Genomic DNA, 18,805 nt, shown 5'->3' on the forward strand with positions numbered 1-18,805 from the left:
TGTGTGTGTGTATATATATATATATATATATATATATATATATATATATATATATATATATATATATATATACACATATATACATATATATACATATATATATATAGAGAGAGAGAGATATAGATATATATATAGATATATATATAGATATAGATAGATAGATATAAACACTGAAGGAAAACATGCCAGAAATTATCTGAAGGAATAGAAAACTGACCTAAAACACTTTTTCCATTGAATGTCTCTCCTCATGTCTCAAACTGTTGAATGTCTGTATCAGACTGGGGAGCTGATGATGGACCCTGTGACCGAAGAATCTCATAAAGCATTTAGTGACCTGACCACTGTGGACTTTTTGCAGCAGGAATTGCTGTAAGTTTCTGTTAAATTGTTAACGAAACATGCTTAATCAGCTGTTTGCCTTTATGCCATTACTTTGAGCAAATGCTTTTATGTAATGTGACAACAAGTGCCTTAAATCGTGACTTTTGGTGAACCCGGAGCAAGACAAGTCCGTCACTGTAAGTCAACCAGATTGTAGAGTGCTGAGATCTCTGGAATTTTCCTGACTTCTTCAGTTTAAATGAGATAATGTGTTTTTATTTACGATATCAGTAACCACATTTTCATATGTGTATACAAACACTGGAAACATGCATAAAGTTGATATCAGAGCTATTTCTGAAGGGGGTTGAGTTTTGATAAAATGAAATGATATAAGGAATAGGAAGTCGGTATGGTCCATAATAGTTGAGAATCCTGAAACACAATATATTGTTGATTCACTGAACAAAATCAACCTTCATGTGTGTATGATGACAAACAGAACAACATTTGTCAGGTTTTCTTGTTCATCCGACTCTGTATACTGATGAAATACAAGCTGGGCAATAATGTCAAACTCTCTGATTGGATGAAAATGAGCAGTTTGCCCCACTGTCATTGCAGCTGAATTCTTTTAATGGCCCTCATAAAACTTGGACGTTTAGATTCTAGGTGTTTTCAAGTCACATCAACAGAGATTCCTGTGTTTGTTATCAGCATCTTGTCATTCAATTTAACTTGGTATGACCTGTATCATCTGTGAATGGATGCATAAAAATTGTGCAGCCTAAAATCCCGACAGCAGACTTGTACTCTCGTCTTTTGGTGATGTGACAGTACGAACACTATTAGGAGAAAAGATGAGAGGATCTTTTCACAGTGTCTCTGCACATAGTAAATGAAAGTACAAATCAAAATGTTTTTCTTTCTTGGTGGGAGATGGTGATTTCATTCAATCACATGCATTGCTCACTCCAAATATAAGTGTAAATTCATCGAGCTGTTTCCAGTAAACCCAATTTAAAACCATGCATAAGGACTGCCCTTCTGATACCTAACTGCTACCTGTGTCATCAATTTCAACATTCAGAATTCTAATTCATCAGTTTTTCTATTTGTTAGTATGTCAGAGCAGCAGCTACAGATTGCGGAGCAGCGAGCACTGAAGGCCGAAGAGTCTCTTCAAGCAGCGCTGGAGAAGATTCAACAATTGGAGAATCAACTAGAAGACGTCGCTTATGTGGGTCCTACAGGGAATGAAGGTAACCAGTTTTCTTAACATTTCAGGACATGAACAGCCCATAAACACCTGACAGCCTGATGTTTTGAGTTCGACTGAGTCAAAGAAAATTATTTGGTTTGGTTACTGCTTGTCCTGTTTGTCTTCCAGAAAAAAAGATAACCCCAACACCGCCATTGTCTCCTTCAACACCGCCAGCATTGTGTCCTCCATCTTCAGTGAAAGCAGCCACTCCAAAAAAACCCGCAACTGAATCAAAGCCAGCAAGCAACATGAAGAAGTCAATGAGACGATGATATGTATGGGGCAGAAGGCTTTGTGAGAATGAAACAATGAAGATAAGTCAACTACACATTATACATGCAACAGCTACTACTACTACTGCATCCATTTACTTCTTTAATGTGAAAGCTTGCTGTGAAACACAATTGCGTGTGCATTGTGGTGTACTAATACAAACATTAAGTTCATAGTGATTGAAAGGGTGAAAATAAATAGTTACTTGAGCACCAACATTTTTATATTTCATTGGCAATTTCATGCTTTCTATTTAAGTAAATCTAATAAATGATCACATCATGGATGAATCAGTTTCCAGCTCCTTCACTGGCCTTTCTTCTTGCTCCACGAAGGAGGGTGGCGGTGGAGGTGGAGGAAGGCATGAGTCGTCGTGAGTTGCCCCAAAGACATCTGAAGGGAATGGGAACACTAGAGCAGGGTGGAGGTGACGAAAGGAAGATCGGAACATCTCGCACACCACTCTGTCTCTGTCTGTCATCTTGACCTAGGAAGAGTTAGTTTAAAGCGTAGAAACGAATGATTTGAGAGGACCCATCTGCAGCACACAGTTTTTAAAATGCCTCCTTCTTATATTGATGTCTAATTCAAGAATCAATAATTAGCTGTACTCATTGTAACCCTACAGAAATCATTTCCAGGTTGCTTGTTTTGCTTACTTACGCTGTCCTGCTGATGTCTCTTCAGCTCAGCCTCGGCCGTCAGAATCTGCTGTAACTCTGGAGGAAAAGTGAGCTCCTCTCTGACAGGAAATCAAACACAGGCACAACCAGGGCTGGTCAGCAGAATCACCAGCATGCTCTACAAATCTCCACTGTGACTGCTGAAAGATCAGCTGGGAGAATGCTCAGTTCATGGCCATCTAGAATGCTTTCTTTGATTTACGTTTTCTCAGCTAAAATATTGTAAAATCTTAAATGTACAATGGCCTCTTCATAAAAAAATGCAATCTTCCCTTAAAATGAATAAATAATTTCAAAGTACTAAGCAAGCTAATTTATTTTCATGTCAATGTTGGGTGCATTAGAAACATCTAATTTACATTTACAGTACATTTACTCTTAGGATTGTTTGATTGTGGTGCTTCTCACTACTAAACAAGAAGGAAATTTCAACTTACATGTCTGCTCTGTCAACCCTAATGCCCCATCGACAGGCGACAGAGTCCACAGCCGCTTGCATTTGTTGACCGATGCTCTTTCTGTGCTGTAGTATGTAAGTGACAGTGTGTTGTGCGACAATGTCTCTGGAGAGGGTCTGGACCAGGTTTTGTAGAACTAAGGTCAGGCCGGCCAGTGAGGAGCTGCACAATGCCACGTTTTCTATCTTGTAGTAACACGCGGCTGTCAACTCAACAGACACCATGTCTTTTGTCACTGCCTGAGGTAGGAGAACGTTCTGTTTGGTTACACATCCAGAAACTAGGAGGTAAAAACAAATGTTGCTGTACCATGTGGGAAGGAATCTTTAGGATCTTCAGTCGGATATCAACCTTGTGACACACATCTATGAGTGGGAGGTGGAAAATAAGACCTGCAGGCAGACACAAAACATTTTTTTTAAGATGGGTGTCGGCATGCAACAAGATGACCTCTTCTTGGAATTCTCCACTTCAATTAGCATTGGACTACAACTGGGAACTGTAGTTGAGAATAGTCATTAATTGGTCATGGACATAGCGCATGTAACAATTGACAAAATAAAAGGCTCCTTTTTAAATACGTTTTCCTCAGTAAGGCAGGAAAAACACTGTTTCAGATGAATTTCCTTGCTCAGGAAGGAGGTGAGAAGGTTCCTCAAAGGTTAGCAGTTGCTCACTTGTCCTGTTCTGCCACAAACTTTAATGGATATTCTTGATATTGCAAATTAAGTTGCTTCAAAATAGGGGTGTGAAATCTGTTTTGCCTCAAGGAAAGTCACAAATACTTTCAAAATGACAGACCTCATGATGATACTCACCCAGGATCTCCTCCTCAGCATTAGACATGTCCGCAACTTTATGTGCTTAAGAGACAGAGCCTTACATGATGACTCTGTCTTTTATTCCTTTTAAAATAGCATCCACTAGTCAGTGCAAAATGATGTGTAAGCCATCTTCCTTAATCCCCTCATTGTCCCACAGTTTCTGTCCACAAGACGTATTTAAGAAGAGTAAAAATGAATCCAACCTGGTCCTCTTGGTCTTCCCTGCAACAGATGACCCATTCTGAAGATCACAGCTCTCTCATGCTCCCTCACCACCTGTGACCGCGAAATGTGACGTATTAGGACACAATTTCATTCCAGAGGGGTCACGGTACATACGTGACCAGCTTTCTCAATAAATGTTATTTTCTAGTCAAGTCGTACTTTGACACAGAACCAGATGGAAATGGGGAGTAAAAGAAGAACCAGCGCTAAGATGAAGACCATCAACAGCCATTCAAACACTCCCAGATTCTTATGCTTCAGACCTGAAGACATACAGAAAACATCACTTTTTACTTTTATATGTATGTCATCTATAATTATATGTATTGTATTTATATGTATCCATTATGAAATATAGATTTAAAAAATACTATCAAATCGTGCATATTCCGTAAATAATAGCCGATAAGAAAGGTTTTCACTTACTCTCATCAGCTGCAGCCTCCAGGAGCCCCGGTGTATCTTCTCTTAACTCTTCTCTCACACTATCTATGTCCACCACTGTGGATTTCACCCTCAATTCTGCTCCCATCTCAGACTTTGGATAATTTGTATCCTGCGTGTCCTTCTTCGGGGGCGATCCCCCTGCTCGTCGACCTTTCTTTGGTGGCATATTCCTCCCTGGTGCCACAGGGTTGTTACTCTGTCTCTTCTTAGATCTTGGCATATGAGTTGGATGGACAGGGATGTGACTTTCCATAATTGGGTCTGGACACAGAGTGTGAATGCCAGGTCTGGTCAACACTTTCCTAGGTTTGAAGTCTAAGAAAGCACGAGAGTTTAATTTCACGGATGGTCAACAAGGGTCAAGTACGTAGGAGTTAAGGGCGTTGCTTTGGTAGAAGGTCAATTTAACAGTGTGTTTGTGGCGGGGGAGGGCAATTTGCTTTGTCAGAACATTTTGACATTTTTGTGAAGGTTATCCATTTGTTTTGGATGGCTAAGTTAAGGGTGAGGGCCCGGGGAAAGCATTTTGTCAATAATAGGTTCTCATAAAAATAGCAAAATGGCATGTTTGTGTTTGAGCATGTCAATCCGAGTGAGGTCCAATTTTGGGGAAAACACCCCCTTGTGGCACTTCTGCTGTACCCCACAAAGTTAAGCTTCAATTTCAGAATGAGAGCTTAAGTTTGAGGGTTTAAGTTTGGTTGATGAGTCCTGCCTTGGTTTAGCTGTTTGTTTTGGATGGTTGAGTGCCGTATGCAGTGAGCGGTCTTTGTGGGGACCGCAATCTATCCGACAGTATTTCTTAGTGACAGTGGGGAGTCCCAGTTTGACCTTTAAGAGAATGTGCAGGCTCATTAATGACCTACTTGATTTCCTGTCGTCCAATCTATTGTTTTTGTTGGAAATGTGCACCATTATCTTCCCTAATGAAGCGTACGTTCTAGACGTTTGTTTATGCAGCTAAAATGTAAAAAGTAGAGTAGAAAAATGACAAATGTTTTAGAAGAAAAACAAACATTCAAAAAACATTAAAAATTCATTATCTCCAAGTATAAGAATGAATAAATGAGGACACAACTAAAGTAAAGGTTGTCGTTTGTTTTATAGTGTAGATGGATGAAAAATAATACAGCGCTTATCCTCATGAAATATGAGAAGCAATGTAAATTTTTATGAGTGGATAGTTTAAGTTTACATTTATTTAAGTATTAATTTATTCTAAATCTTTTATAGTAATGAATTTGTGACAAATATGAAATACACTAAATCACAAAATTATGTCAAAATATACTTTTGTAAAACGCTCACATCATTGCAATAAAGAAATGCCCATGTTAATAAGGCCATTACTCATTTCTTTTACCGTAATTAATGTAATACAAAGTGCATTTTTTTGCCACCATAAAAATATACATTCGACTTTAAACTTTCCAGCCCGAGCTGCGGTCGCAGCCGTGCGTGTCACTAAATTCATTGCTATGGATATGTCAAACAACACTGTCAAAGTATGGTGATATGACGTTTTTTTTTATTGTGTTTTTGTGTGCGCATCTACTGCTTGAGTTCGGCGATCTACTGGCTTCCACAAATTGTCGACGTGGGATGAAAAGTAAGGCTCGAGTTCGCGGCGTTGGTGTTTCTTTTCATTTTCCGAATGTGTTGGACCAAGCGGTTGTAGTTATGTAGTTGTTCATTTCCAGAATACGGACGTATGCCGGTTAAATATGTGTGTGCCCACTCCGCTGACTTGATTCTTTGTTGTTGCTAATTGCTAACGTAGCCAGGTGAAAACTGAATGAGCAAACAAATTACAAATGCACGTTTTCTATAGAGTTACTGTTGTTATACGATTTGTGACTAAACAACCCAATTGAGGTAAAAAGTCTTGCCATGCTTAAAAATTATTGTTACAAATAACAGTTAAATCATTAATCCCCTTCGATGTTTACACACGTATCATATGCAAGGTAACTTTTAATTGAAGCGTACTGGAGTGTATTTTTTCTGGTCTGAAATGTCTCATTTTATAGTGAATTGTACAAGTGTGCTATTGACATCTGGTGCACTAAAATGTATTTAGTTTTCTTCTGCACACTCCCTTGGGATTCAATTGTTAATTTCATCATCAGAAAACGGTGAGCTTTACATTAAAATGATATTATATTACATTTTTACAGAGCATTGGTCAAGGAGTCAGCAAAGGGTCAGAGCATTCACCTTTGCAAGGCCTCTCATTTGCGTCAACACCGTGATTTTAATTCATTGCTTTTACAAGCTGCTCGTCTACGTGTGTAGTCAGAAGATTTGTCATAAGTTTTGATCTGTCAGATCAAATTACGTAACCCAGTCCCCATGTTATTATCAATATACGAGAAACAATGGATGCACACATACTGTATTATATTCATTTAAATTCTAGGAATGCGTGGCATTTGCATATTAATGGTGGTGTTCATGGAAGGTATCATACTCATACCAAGACGTGACTATTGAAGGGATTGCTGTGGTGACAGGCAGCTGGAGCCTATCCCAGCTACTCGGGGAAAGACAAGGGACACCCTGGACAGTCTCGGACAGGCTTTAGAGTCAATGATGGTGCATGGAGGAAACTTGCCTGGGAGAAAACCAGGGGTTGTGACTTCTGGGTTCATTTGAAGTGATTCTTTCGGAATGATAGACTTGAATCCCAGTTGGAGGACAGAGCTCCACGTTACAGGCCTTATTGCTTGAGCATTAGTATTCATACCCATCTTTTTCTTTTTCCAGCTGATGTGTCAGTATGAAGGACAAAAATCTTTGGGCAACCTTGAAGAAAGATGTTGCCTCTTTGCTCGTTTCCTCTCAGTTTGGGCTGGACCCGGACAAACTCAGACGGGACTATGCTTCCATGTTGGGTCATCCATTGCCTCTGAAAGAACTTGGTTTCCGCAGTGTCATGGACATGGTGAAGGAGATGCCTGATGTGGTCTCAGTTAATTTCAATAGCGATGGTGGCATGATATTAAAAGGTGAGTGACTTTAACTTGTGGTTCACTTGATTTCTAAATAGGTTTCCTGGAGCACTGTACAGTTAAAGAGGACCTATCCTGGGCACCTGACAGTTTTGAGTTATTCATGTGTTTCGAATGTTGATGTCATTCTTGCCATGATGGAAGTCCCCATTTATGATGATGCTTGAAGTGATTGCTTTATAAAGTTCTCTCCTGCTGAAATCGTGATGAACAAGAGGTTACTGTATTCCTACCCACGTTCTTCAATCATGCAGACCTGTACATTTCTGGAGTATAAATAAGGTAGTAGAGTATATAAATACAAAATCTATGAACTTGTATATACATTCGAGTTCAATTGTCTCCATGAACAGTTCCTAAACCAGGTTTCCATCACTCTTTCATTCACTTAACCTTTTGGATCGTAACACAAGTCTCGGTGTTCAGGTCGCTTGTTCGTAGGATCATTTTGCTTAGCTGATTTAGCAAGCAATCTCAAGTAGGCGGTGTGACTGGTGGTTGGAGTTGGCACTGATGGGTTTAAGACTGGATATAGCGCTTCACTGGTGCAGGTGAATCCGGGGAGAGTATATAGAGAGTGTATATATATATATATATATATATATATATATGTATATATATATATATATATATGTATCCAGATAATAACATATGGTGTAATATCTACATCACAAAAAAATTGCAACAGAGTTTAATGTCATTCAATAACATGCTGAAATAGAAGTCAGTGAGTTGGCAAAACGAAGGAACTGCAAATCAACGCAATAATTCGAAAAGTTATTTGTTCATTTTGGTGAATGAAATGATTACAGAGCGTCACCACTTTCATCAAAATATCTGTTTGTACGTGTTGTACGTTCCCAGCATCTTCACAAAGGTAAGATGTTGTCATAATGAAATAAAAACAGCACATTGCTCTGTGCTGTTTTGCAAAGTTACAGAAGTTAATCTGATGTTCTTGATGCAAAGCTAATGCTAAACCTAGCTGAACCACACTTGCTCAGGAGAGATGCTAGCCAACCTGCCACTGCATGCTACTAAGAAAATAAAAAGACGTCAGTCTTATGAGAGAATTTTAGAGAAATTAGTATTCATAGTCAAAGTGGTTTTGCACTTCATGGTAACATATGATTGATGTGTTTTCTTTTCACGCTGTTACAGGCCACCCTACATGTGTGATGATGCCCCAACATTATTATAGAAATATGACGGCAAAATCAAGTATAAAGTTGAATCTTTATTCACAGAAAGTTCTGTACTCAAATAGGTGTGGAATAATAAATGAATCGCAGACGGTGCATGATCAGGATTCGTGAAGTGCATCTGCATTGTATTGGGTTGTTATCAAAGTATAAAAATGCAATCATTCCTGCGTCAATAAAGTTTAAAGGTTTTTCAAAGCTGTGGAATTATTCATTGCTGTTCTTCAAGTTCTTCATACAGTTTGTAAAGGAAATGAATGATTAATAGAACTCAATACATTTTATCCACAGTGAAGTATAAAATGCAATTTCTGAAGGTATGGATGCGTTGTAACTTGTTTATGTGTCTGTTTGGATGCTCCTACTGCATGCGACTGTGCGGCTTGAGATGGACCGACTGTGGGACATCTATTACTTTGTGCATGAATATGTCTTATCGTCTTTTGTTGTGAGTCAGTTGAAATCCAAAATGCATTTAAATTGTTTCCACTGAGCTGATTAAATCGGTCCGGTATACACTCAATATGTTTTTTGGAAAGTGCAAAAATATCTCTTGCTGAACTGGAACGTCTTGTACACACACGGAAAGGTCTAAAATATCTCACACCACAACCCGTAGGAAGCTTGCTGAAATCCATATTTAATATAGCCACCATCTTCTTCTATTCAAAGAGCGATTTGGACTAGTGCCGCCATGTAACTTTAATGCCTTAGTGCCTTAAATGCCTAAGTATATTTATTGCATGAAGCACTGCAACCTATGTCCATGAAATAAATAACATGAATGAAATATTATACATTTACACAAAACACTTATGTATTTAATGTCTGTTTTTTGTTAAATCACACATTTAATTATTGAATGATGTATTATTTCATTCCATTCTTTTTTAAACTTGATGTTACTTTATGTTTATTATGACAAAGCTGAAACCAAATTACAAATATGTGGCTGTATAAATGAATGCAAATTGTGCCTCCCAGTATTTGAAAATAAATCTTAGCTGGCGCTCATAATGCATCAGTGGCAGTATGAGCACTATCACGCCATGGTGCACCGCCAATTAAAATTACAAAACTATGCCCTTTTCTAAAACAGCTACTTTTATGTAGCTGCACAGCTTGTAATATTACTACTCCTTTCTGATTGTGCATGGCAATGGAGAAATGGCAAAACATTTACAACAATTTCTATTAAAAAATTGCTGTCCATTTTGTGTTTATTTTAGTTTCCAGGACAAATTGGCAAAAAGCATGTACAGTATAGTTCTTGGTGCTTTTTTCCCCCCTTTATTTTAAAATATATGTTTGCTTTTACAGCTGTTGGCTGTGACGTAGCGAAAAATATTGTGGATCTTGTTTCCAAGCAGAAGAAAAAAAAGAAGAAAAAAGGCAACTACTTTGCCCCCTGTTTCTCCCACTTCTCACGTCCTGTACCCAGGCGACATAACCCACCAGCGGTACTCCCTGCTCATCTCAGAGCACAAATTCATGTTCTTCTGTCAAAAGTAAGTCGTGATGATCTTTTCCTCTCAACAGCACTTGCGAATATATATATATATATATATATATATATATATATATGTATGTGTGTGTGTGCGCGCATGCATTTTTTACTTCAATGAGAATTGTGGAAAAGCACTGATAGCCTGTACTCTAGATGTATATATATTAGTGGTGGGACTTTAACGAGTTAATCAGGATTAATTAATTAATCGTAATTAACCCGTAAAAATATTTTAATCGCATTTAACCTAATTTAATTTAATTTGATATAACACTTTGCTCTCCAGACAACACAGAACCTTTGTGAGTGCAGGAGTTCCTGGTCCACAGATCACACTGTTTGCTCTTGTTCGCTACACAATGGCCAGGGTTTCCACTACTCTGAATGAACTTGAAGTTCTTATAAAATTGAAATTCTTATACAAATGTTTTCAAGACATTAAAAGACCTTTAGTTTTAATAAGGGAATATACAAACTTGAATATAGCCACCATCATGATTTATTGTGAAACTGATGCAAAATAATCAATATTTTGTTGTTTAAATGTATGTATGGGTCCATCATTTGATTCAGTAATATACAAAATTCATTCAAATTGAAAAATGTGGCTTCTTGTGGCAACTATTCTTGTACGATTAAACAATTCCTACCCCTAATATATATGTATAATTGTATATAATAATATATAATTATTGTTTTATCTGCTATTGCAGGGTCCTATTCTCCTGTCTCAACTGGAGGGCTATTATCACCATTGCTTCGGCTACAGGCTTTATGTCCAGAACTTTGGCTTTTTCTCTATAGTAGAGATGCTGGTCTGTGCATCAGATTTTGTTACCGTTCAACAGTCTCGGCTTGGTACGGTGCTGCACCTAAGGAGACCCATGCCACTCGCCTCAGCGCACACATTTGCCAAGGAGACCAGTGCTGGACTAAAGTCAGGAGTATCAAGTGGCCAACCAGGTTTGTTAAAGCAGAGTGTTTCAGAGCCAATCAACTGCCGTTTGACCGTGAATTACATCCACATGGATCATTTGCATCCATTCTGTCCTTCCGACAAATGACTGGATATCAGACATGAAATTCTTAGGAAATGCTAATCGTGAATCATGGAACTTTTGGAGGAGTTCCAAGTGGATTTGATCTTTTTCTTGCTTTGGTAGAGAGAGATGCTCCAGCCCGAGCTCTATTTCTTCCTCCTTCCTACTTAATGTTCATTGGCATCAAGGGCATTTCATATGCAATATTGAATTATAGAGATAAAACAGATGTAATGCAATATTATTGGGTTAAATCACAATATGGGTGCCAGTGCTTGCTGGAGCTCTGTACTCTCTGAGTGCATTTCTGGTTCGAAGGTTTCATTTGTGAAACTTCTTTTTCCAGATGTCCAGGTGAAACAGTGCCTAACCAGCTCGGTTACTGAAAACACCACCTCTGACTCCGTCACGAAAGAATCAACCAATGAGCCAGAAGCTGATGTCAAGAGCCACATAGAACATCAAAGAGCTCCTGTCTTTCATGAACAAGTGCTAAAGGTATGCTTATTTCAATATGCCACAGCTTTTTGTGTCTTGTCTAATGGATTTGATCAAGCTCAAATTATCCAGTCCTATAATATAAATCGTATTTTTCTTTGAATTGTTGCATTGGCTTGTTTCATTAACCAACCTGAAGGGCAAATAGGCATACAAGCTGTTGTAAAACCTCAACTGAAAGGCTCTGTCTGATCCATTTGTTGCAAAATTATGCAATTAAAAGTAAATCATTAACAAATAATTAAAAAGTAATTGAAAATAGGGAAATGCTGAAGGGCCACTCTTTCACCCTTTCAAAACAATTAAAAATCTCACTTCCCAACTGTCACCACAGGGAAAAGACATCTTCTAACTCTATAGTATTTTCTGGTTCATTCCATTTTTCAATTTCAGTTAGAGGGAGAGTTTCGCCAGCAGATCTTACAGAATGGACTTGCTGGCTGTATCAGTCAAGAACTGAAGGACAAGTTAAAAAAGGTTAGACTTCACTATTTATTTAATGGGATACTTGAAAGTCTTGGTTTTATTAATATGCTTTACAATGGTGATGCCTGCACAAATGACTTTTCTTCATGATGAAAACTTCCAGGTTGTTGGACAGAACAGAGATGGTATAGCACTTCACAATATACCTGAAGAGTACAAGGTAATACAATTTACATCCAAATCCATTTCCAAATTTACATCCAAGTCCTTGTGCTGTTTTTCGTGTTGCGACTTACTCATTTTTTCGTCCAATAATTCAACAACTAAGTTAACAAAAAAATTATATTTTGACTTCCTGTCTCCAGCGAGTTTTCTGTGAAGCGCTCCCTCTTACTCACAGTGGCTTCCTCAGTATCACTGAACTGATCAGTGCCATGGATGATACGTTTCACCTGAAGCCCGATCAGAACAACGAACACCACTGGATTGTGACGAACAAAGAGCTGGGTGTGTTGTTGTGCACAACTGCATGAAGCCTGAATTGCTGTTTAATTGCTTTGAATAATAGTTGTTGATTAACTAAACGTTATCTTTAATTTTTGCTAATTGAATTCTTGTAGACCAGTGCCAGCAGAGCTATTACCTAAATTCTGAGGAGTCACTTTGGGAGCAAGAACAGCAGGATGAAAATGTCACAAATGTTGAAGATGATATGGCCATAACTAATTTTAATTGTAAGAATCAGGAAAAGGTCAGTCAATGTTTTATTTTTTAATTTTTTTTATATCATTTGATTTTTCTCAGTTCTCCACCACAGTCCACCAGTCTTTGTAACAATTTTCTGATATTGTGATTGTTATTAAAGAGTTGTTTCTAATTCTAGGAATTTCTGCAGCCTGAGATTGGCCTGGTCATTCAGGTTTGCAGCAACCCTGATGTCCCCCTTGATGCCATACAAAGCCAACACTTCAAGCCACCAACCAAACATGGAGTTCGGGATTTGGTAGGAGTGCTGGTGGAGAATGTGGAGTCACCAGGCAACTTCTACATCCGATACAGTGAGGGTGAGGAGAGTAAAGCCTTGGAGGAAATGATGATAGAGATGAGGTAAGGGGCAAATTCATGCGGGACATTTAATGCTTTGATACATAAGCGCTTCTTCTACACTCCTTGTTCAGAACTGCCCAATTGATTCTGCTGAGGGGTTTAGATAAGGTTAGAGGGATGCAATGGTGCTCGAGATGGGGAAGTGGTTGTTATAACAGTTGAACCACTTGGGTTCAGGTCTTTGGAGTGGTGGACAGAAATGAAGGGGAGTGAGGAAGAGAATACAGGGTGGGTGGAGGCAACTGACAGAAGCGATCTGTGTCACACTCAATAGTCACAGACACTACAGAAGTTGGCTCCTCACAACCATTACAGTTTCTAATGTGGACCTTTAGGAAATGTAATTGTTCACCTCTGCTCTAAATGCATATTATACGAACCGTGTTTATTAATGGTGAGATTTTTTTTCATCCTTAGACGGTGTTACAAGTCCCCTGATGTTTCTGAACGTTACAGCCTACCTGAGCCATTTGTGAGACAAGGTCAAGTCTGTTGCGTGTCACCCAAAGGAATGTGGTTCTACAGAGTGGTCTTAAGTAAAATCATCAGCCTCACCCAGGTCAAAGTGTACTTTGTAGACTTTGGTGACACAGCAACCGTTCGCATAGCCAGCTTAAAGTTTCTCAAGTGGGTGTTTGCCAAATGTATTGCTTAAAAGCGTGCTGCCACTACGGTGTTCTTTTTTGCCTCTCCAGGTCTTGTTTTGGGATTCTTCCAGCACAAGCAGTCCCAGCAACTCTTGCTGGAATTAAACCCAAAGATGTAGGTACACTGTCACTGTGAAGTATTATTATGACCTGCTGATGTGACACGATGCTTTGTTCCTGGTTAGTCTTTGGTCACACTTTTTCTTGAGGTAATCAATAATGCAAATTATTACATGATATAATATCATATATAATTTTGCATTTACAGTTTAGGAGTATACTATATTATAGAAGATGTGTTCATAATAATAATTTAGCTTTTGAAGAAACAGAATCATTTTCTCATTTGTCAAATAAATACATTGTCAAAGTTATCAGAGTTTCACACCAATACTGTTTAGATAAGATAGAAGTTTTTTTTTTTTTTCCAGAAAAAAAAAACAACATAGATGTTGTCTGTCTTTGCCAGGGAACCTGGTCCTCTGAAGCCACCAGGTGTTTTCAGGAAATGTGCTCCAATCGAATTTTAGTTGGCGCTCTGAACTGTTACATTGACGACTGGCTCCAGCTCTACCTGTGTGACACACACGCTGATGATGACCTTTACATCCACTCGGCCCTGCTCATCCAGGGTCATGGCGTACCAAGCCTTTGTTCTGTCAGTGCTAAGGTGAGTTACATACAAGTATGTTTACATAGAATATGTTCATCATTGCACAGCTTGTGAGACTGTCAAGCTGATGAACAGTTTGACATCGAGGTGTCAATACAGTCAGAAACAAAACAGAGGAGACAGTACCGTCTCAATGGAATGACGTCACCATTTCTCTCTCTCAGTCACTCTCAATGGTGTACGTAATGTATTTTTGTTCCCACAGGTCTGTCTACCATCCTCTCCAGTGAGTCTATACATGGGGGATGGAAAACTTCAACTCCCAAATGTGGAATGGAAAAGAACACCTTCCAAACCTGTTGACCCTCTGAAGCAGATGCCGTTTACTGGCCTCAAGGTATACTTGTGATGCTGACTGTGACATGTTAGCATCATGTGTGTTGTAATTTCATGATTTCTATAAAATGCTTATATGGGCAACAAATGGGATTTGAACAACATTCGGCTAAATGGAAAAATGGAAGTAAGAGCTTGTTATACAGAGAAGAAAGTCTGAACCAGTCAACAACCATTTCTTGTACTGCTATATAGATAGAAACCAGAGAGTAGAAGCCAAGAGTAGATGCTATGGTAATGTCAGAGAAGAATCTCATGTGGAATAGGGTTGGTGGGAAAAAATCCTTGCATTTAAGCGTTATGTTTAGTGCTCTCGTTGATGCCCCAGGCACTGCCCGTCATAATGATAAAATGGCAGCATCTACAGCGTTGCTCAATTTTCACCTAAAGCTGAGTGGAGCCGAGTGGCAGTTCTCCTCTCAGTCATGCGAGAATGGCTGGATCGCGAGATGCTTGATGCATTTTAAGAGATCGCTCAGTAAATCAGAGATTAGTTGACGACGTATGTTTGGGCTTACCATACAATCGTGGCTCACAGTTTGTCTCTGAATGAATTAATGGATGCCCGCAGCAGCTGCACATGTAAAATCCAAACTCCGACATGAACTAAAGTCATCCACACTCAAATGACCAGGTGGCGTGCTTTGGTTTTAGTTTCATACAGCGCAGTGCTGCAGCCGATGCTGGGATTTTCCTTTTGCTCTCTAAGTAAAATGCAAATAATGTCTACACATTGTGTTTTGTTATCGTATTGGTATATATTATATATATATATATAGTACCAGAAACCTTAAGTGGGCAAATTGATATGCAGTAACTGTGTGTTGTGGCCTCAGATCGATGACGAGGAGCTTCCACCACTGGAGTTTGTTGGATCCGTCATACAGGCATGTCTGCTACTGTTGGTATTGTCAACATCTCACTCCACGTGCAATCCATGACCTCAAACTTGTTGGGAGTCACTCATCCGTGAGGTTGAATGATGACATTTTTAAGTGACCCTGAAGAACAAAAAAAATCATTCAATGATGTAATTCCATGTTTTTTTTTTATACGCAGGATGAAAATCCATTCCAGGCTCTTATCGCAGACCAGACAACATTTGACTCTCATTCAACAATCCTAAGCTGTCCTTCCTCCAGGCCTTCGTCCCTCCCCACCCCTCCAGATTCAATAGAGAGGACTCAGGCTTCCACGAAATGTGAAGTAAAGAGACTTGCATTCTTGCTACATTATTTTATACTCTATGCGAAACTTTTTCAACCAATTTATCAAATCAATGCTCCCAGGCTATATATATATATATATATATATATATATATATATATATATATATATATATATATATCCTTAATTTCAGTTAATTGTAGTTTGATGGTATAAGAATAGTTGCCACAAGAAGCCACATTTGAATGAATTTGGTATATTAGTGTAACAAATGATGGACCCATCCATACATTTAAACAACAAAATATTGTTAATTTTGCACATTGTCACGCTGGTGGCTATATTCAAGTTTTTATATCACCTTATTTAAACTAAAGCTCTTTTGATGTGTTGAAAATATTTGTATAAGAATTTCAATTTTATAAGAATTTCTTGAAATTAAATTAAAACGATTAATTGCGATCAAAATATTTTAACACTTTTTTTTAAACTTTAATTTAATTAATTAATCGTAATTAACTTGTTAAAGTTCCACCCCTAATTCAATTTAATTTAATTTAAACAGTAATAAACAGTTTGCTCTCCAAACAACAGGGAACCTTTATAAGTGCAGGAGTTCCTGGTCCACTGATCACACTGATGCACAAAACACGTCGTAGCTAGGATGATAATTACAAACAAAAAAAATCAAACAAAGGCATCTGTCTCGCCTGAGAAACATTTTTAAAAAGTCATAATTTTGTGCCAGCATTCTTGGTTCAACACTGTCTGTTACTGAAAGTTCCCAAGTTATGCACAAATGTGACCATTAGAATCAGAAACAGGACAAAGATCATGAAGTCCATAACTTCTCATTTTGAATCTTAGCTATATTTGCATTGTAGCGCTAGTATTTTAAGTCATATTTCAGTATTTCAGATATTTCAGCCAACCGTAAAATGAGCAATTCTATAGAGAAACGCTGTTTTTCAAAATTAAGAATAATGCATTTTGTATGGTACATGTTTATTTTTATTTTTCTTTATTAAAATTAAAAACTACTACAGTAGATGTTATCCATTGCAGGCATAGTTAAGTAAAACAACTGTTTTTCAACATAATTTTAAAACTGCAGAAGAAATATTACCAATTTCAGCTGAACTGAAGTGCAAAAGTGGCTGAGGTGTAGACACTGTGAGGGTTGCTTTCGTCATTGGTTTCTACTTAAAGTACTGAGTTGTACTGTTTATGGTCGGTTTGAAAAGGTAAAATTAAATGAAGTTTCTGAAATAATGTCAATATTTATTTTATTCACAAATCATCTCCTTCTGCTTGATTTACTGACACGTCAATAAATGCTATGTTTGTTTTTTGTCCACAGGAGAGTCTTGAGATGTAGAAAACATTTCAGGAAGCACTTCGCATTCCAAATCAAGAATCATCGAGACAACGATCCTAAAAATACTCAGTAGTAGTCAGTGGTACTTAAGTTACTTCAGTCTGAGCGTAGAATGTTGTCTGTTCTTAATTTGAACAAATCCCCAAAGGTTTTTTTTTTTTTTAGTATATTTCTCCTATGTTCAATGGGAATGTTCGTACTGAAGGCAGTTTCAGTTTCTGTTTACTAAAATAAACAACAGTGTCAATGCTAATGTCCTGCTGTTGTATACATTATTTTTTAAATACATTTTTCAAAACATTTTACACTCAGCATAACTCTCGCGGTTTGTGGTTTATTTATGAAAATCTATGAAGACATTATTGTTTGTTTTGCATTTTATCATGTCATCAAAACGTACCAGAATCAGAAACTGCTTTAATGGCCAGTTTAACAACAAGTGATATACAGGCTGATGGTGACTTAGTAATTGCAGTTAAGTATCACGCATTAAAAATTGCTTGAAACAATGCATATTTACAATAGGTACTCGAGTGCAGAAAAGAGTGCAGTGCAAAACTGTCATGTTGGACAAAGACCTAGAACTAGATCAACAAATTATAAATGTTGAAAATTCAAGTGTACTCATCCAAAAACATCCAAACAGTTATGTGTTTTCTTTTCTTTAGACCCCTGTACAGGATTGGATTTGAGGCATGAAGTCGGTGCACTTACTTTACAACCAGGTATTGTGGCGCTGCACCAAGATCTGGCTCCTTCTGATAATTTGAGCGTCTGAGAGATGCTCTATTAGGTTGTCATTACAACAGAGTAGACTGTAGTAGAGTAGAGTGCTACTCCCTAGGATGCCATGAACACCGCATATGCACACTCTTACCTCTGACTTCAATAGAACAAAGAAATGTTTATCATTCCAGCTGCCATTTTCTCTCCGTCCAAGTTAAGTCCACATTAGCCAGTCATAATCACTTACATTATGTCTTGTCCCTTTCCGTAAAAGTATGATGAAAGTAGTTTGCACAGCAGATGAATGCTTTGTTGACTGTGTTTGACTATTGACTCTGTGCTCTCTACAACGTTCACATTCTGGTCAAACACATCCCCAAAGTACGTAAAGGAACCAAGGATTTTTTACCTCTTCGCCATGTATGCATGTATGTTTTTTTAACACTCGAGAAAGCTCTCGTCACACCATGCTGGACCGGATCTGCCGCCTACTATCCTCTGTCTGACGGGGTCTGGATCACTGTTTCTAGCTGTCTTTGACCCTCCTCCATCAACTTTTCTTTCCAGTGCTGGCTCTGCCCTTCAGAAG

General features: G+C 38.2%; 3 protein-coding genes across 11 annotated transcripts in view; 2 read left to right on the forward strand and 1 right to left on the reverse strand.

Moving 5' to 3' along the window:
- The window catches only part of axdnd1 (axonemal dynein light chain domain containing 1), a 10,881-nt gene extending 7,825 nt beyond the window's left edge, over positions 1-3,056 (forward strand). For 2 of the 7 annotated variants that reach the window (XM_053862819.1, XM_053862860.1), the window contains 3 exons: positions 281-372; positions 1,447-1,586; positions 1,715-3,050. In XM_053862819.1, the coding sequence (XP_053718794.1) occupies positions 281-372; positions 1,447-1,586; positions 1,715-1,860 (378 nt within the window). In that variant the 3' untranslated portion in view covers positions 1,861-3,050. Of the gene's footprint in view, positions 1-280; positions 373-1,446; positions 1,587-1,714 lie in introns of those variants that run through there. The other 5 variants (XM_053862826.1, XM_053862841.1, XM_053862833.1 and 2 more) reach the window with 5 other exon arrangements.
- On the reverse strand, positions 1,956-7,248 carry nphs2 (NPHS2 stomatin family member, podocin). The gene is made up of 9 exons (XM_053867828.1): positions 7,057-7,248; positions 5,365-5,458; positions 4,478-4,813; positions 4,211-4,314; positions 4,030-4,102; positions 3,312-3,394; positions 2,982-3,241; positions 2,525-2,603; positions 1,956-2,348 (listed from the first exon to the last, which is right to left on the reverse strand). The coding sequence occupies exons 1-9, from the start codon at positions 7,246-7,248 to the stop codon at positions 2,136-2,138; spliced, it is 1,434 nt and encodes a 477-aa protein (XP_053723803.1). The 3' UTR covers positions 1,956-2,135.
- On the forward strand, positions 5,955-17,702 carry tdrd5 (tudor domain containing 5). 3 transcript variants are annotated; one of them, XM_053862881.1, is made up of 17 exons: positions 5,955-6,107; positions 7,265-7,506; positions 10,032-10,219; positions 10,932-11,181; positions 11,605-11,756; positions 12,150-12,233; positions 12,346-12,402; positions 12,548-12,689; positions 12,803-12,933; positions 13,066-13,289; positions 13,707-13,916; positions 13,985-14,051; positions 14,406-14,606; positions 14,815-14,946; positions 15,782-15,832; positions 16,005-16,151; positions 17,473-17,702. In XM_053862881.1, the coding sequence occupies exons 2-17, from the start codon at positions 7,278-7,280 to the stop codon at positions 17,488-17,490; spliced, it is 2,283 nt and encodes a 760-aa protein (XP_053718856.1). In that variant the 5' UTR covers positions 5,955-6,107; positions 7,265-7,277; the 3' UTR covers positions 17,491-17,702. The 3 variants fall into 3 exon arrangements, with proteins under 3 accessions (XP_053718856.1, XP_053718864.1, XP_053718872.1); XM_053862889.1 differs by lacking the exon at positions 5,955-6,107 and adding an exon at positions 6,119-6,465; XM_053862897.1 differs by lacking the exon at positions 5,955-6,107 and adding an exon at positions 6,206-6,224.
- The last annotated feature ends 1,103 nt before the right edge of the window (positions 17,703-18,805 follow it).

The sequence above is a fragment of the Synchiropus splendidus genome, chromosome 1 (assembly GCF_027744825.2).
Source record: "Synchiropus splendidus isolate RoL2022-P1 chromosome 1, RoL_Sspl_1.0, whole genome shotgun sequence".
NCBI classification, from domain to species: domain Eukaryota; kingdom Metazoa; phylum Chordata; class Actinopteri; order Syngnathiformes; family Callionymidae; genus Synchiropus; species Synchiropus splendidus.

What these genes read in the sequence shown, in the direction of transcription:
- nphs2 (XM_053867828.1), bottom strand. Translation starts at nt 7,248, where the DNA reads ATGGGTATGAATACTAATGCTCAAGCAATAAGGCCTGTAACGTGGAGC. An exon ending in CCTGTCCGAGACTGTCCAGG is followed by an intron (nt 5,459 to 7,056) that starts GTGTCCCTTGTC and finishes TTTACATTTTAG; the next exon opens with CTGCATAAACAAACGTCTAG. An exon ending in CCATCTGGTTCTGTGTCAAA is followed by an intron (nt 4,103 to 4,210) that starts GTACGACTTGAC and finishes TCGCGGTCACAG; the next exon opens with GTGGTGAGGGAGCATGAGAG.
- tdrd5 (XM_053862881.1), top strand. Translation starts at nt 7,278, where the DNA reads ATGAAGGACAAAAATCTTTGGGCAACCTTGAAGAAAGATGTTGCCTCT. An exon ending in TGAAGGACAAGTTAAAAAAG is followed by an intron (nt 12,234 to 12,345) that starts GTTAGACTTCAC and finishes GAAAACTTCCAG; the next exon opens with GTTGTTGGACAGAACAGAGA. An exon ending in ATATACCTGAAGAGTACAAG is followed by an intron (nt 12,403 to 12,547) that starts GTAATACAATTT and finishes TCCTGTCTCCAG; the next exon opens with CGAGTTTTCTGTGAAGCGCT.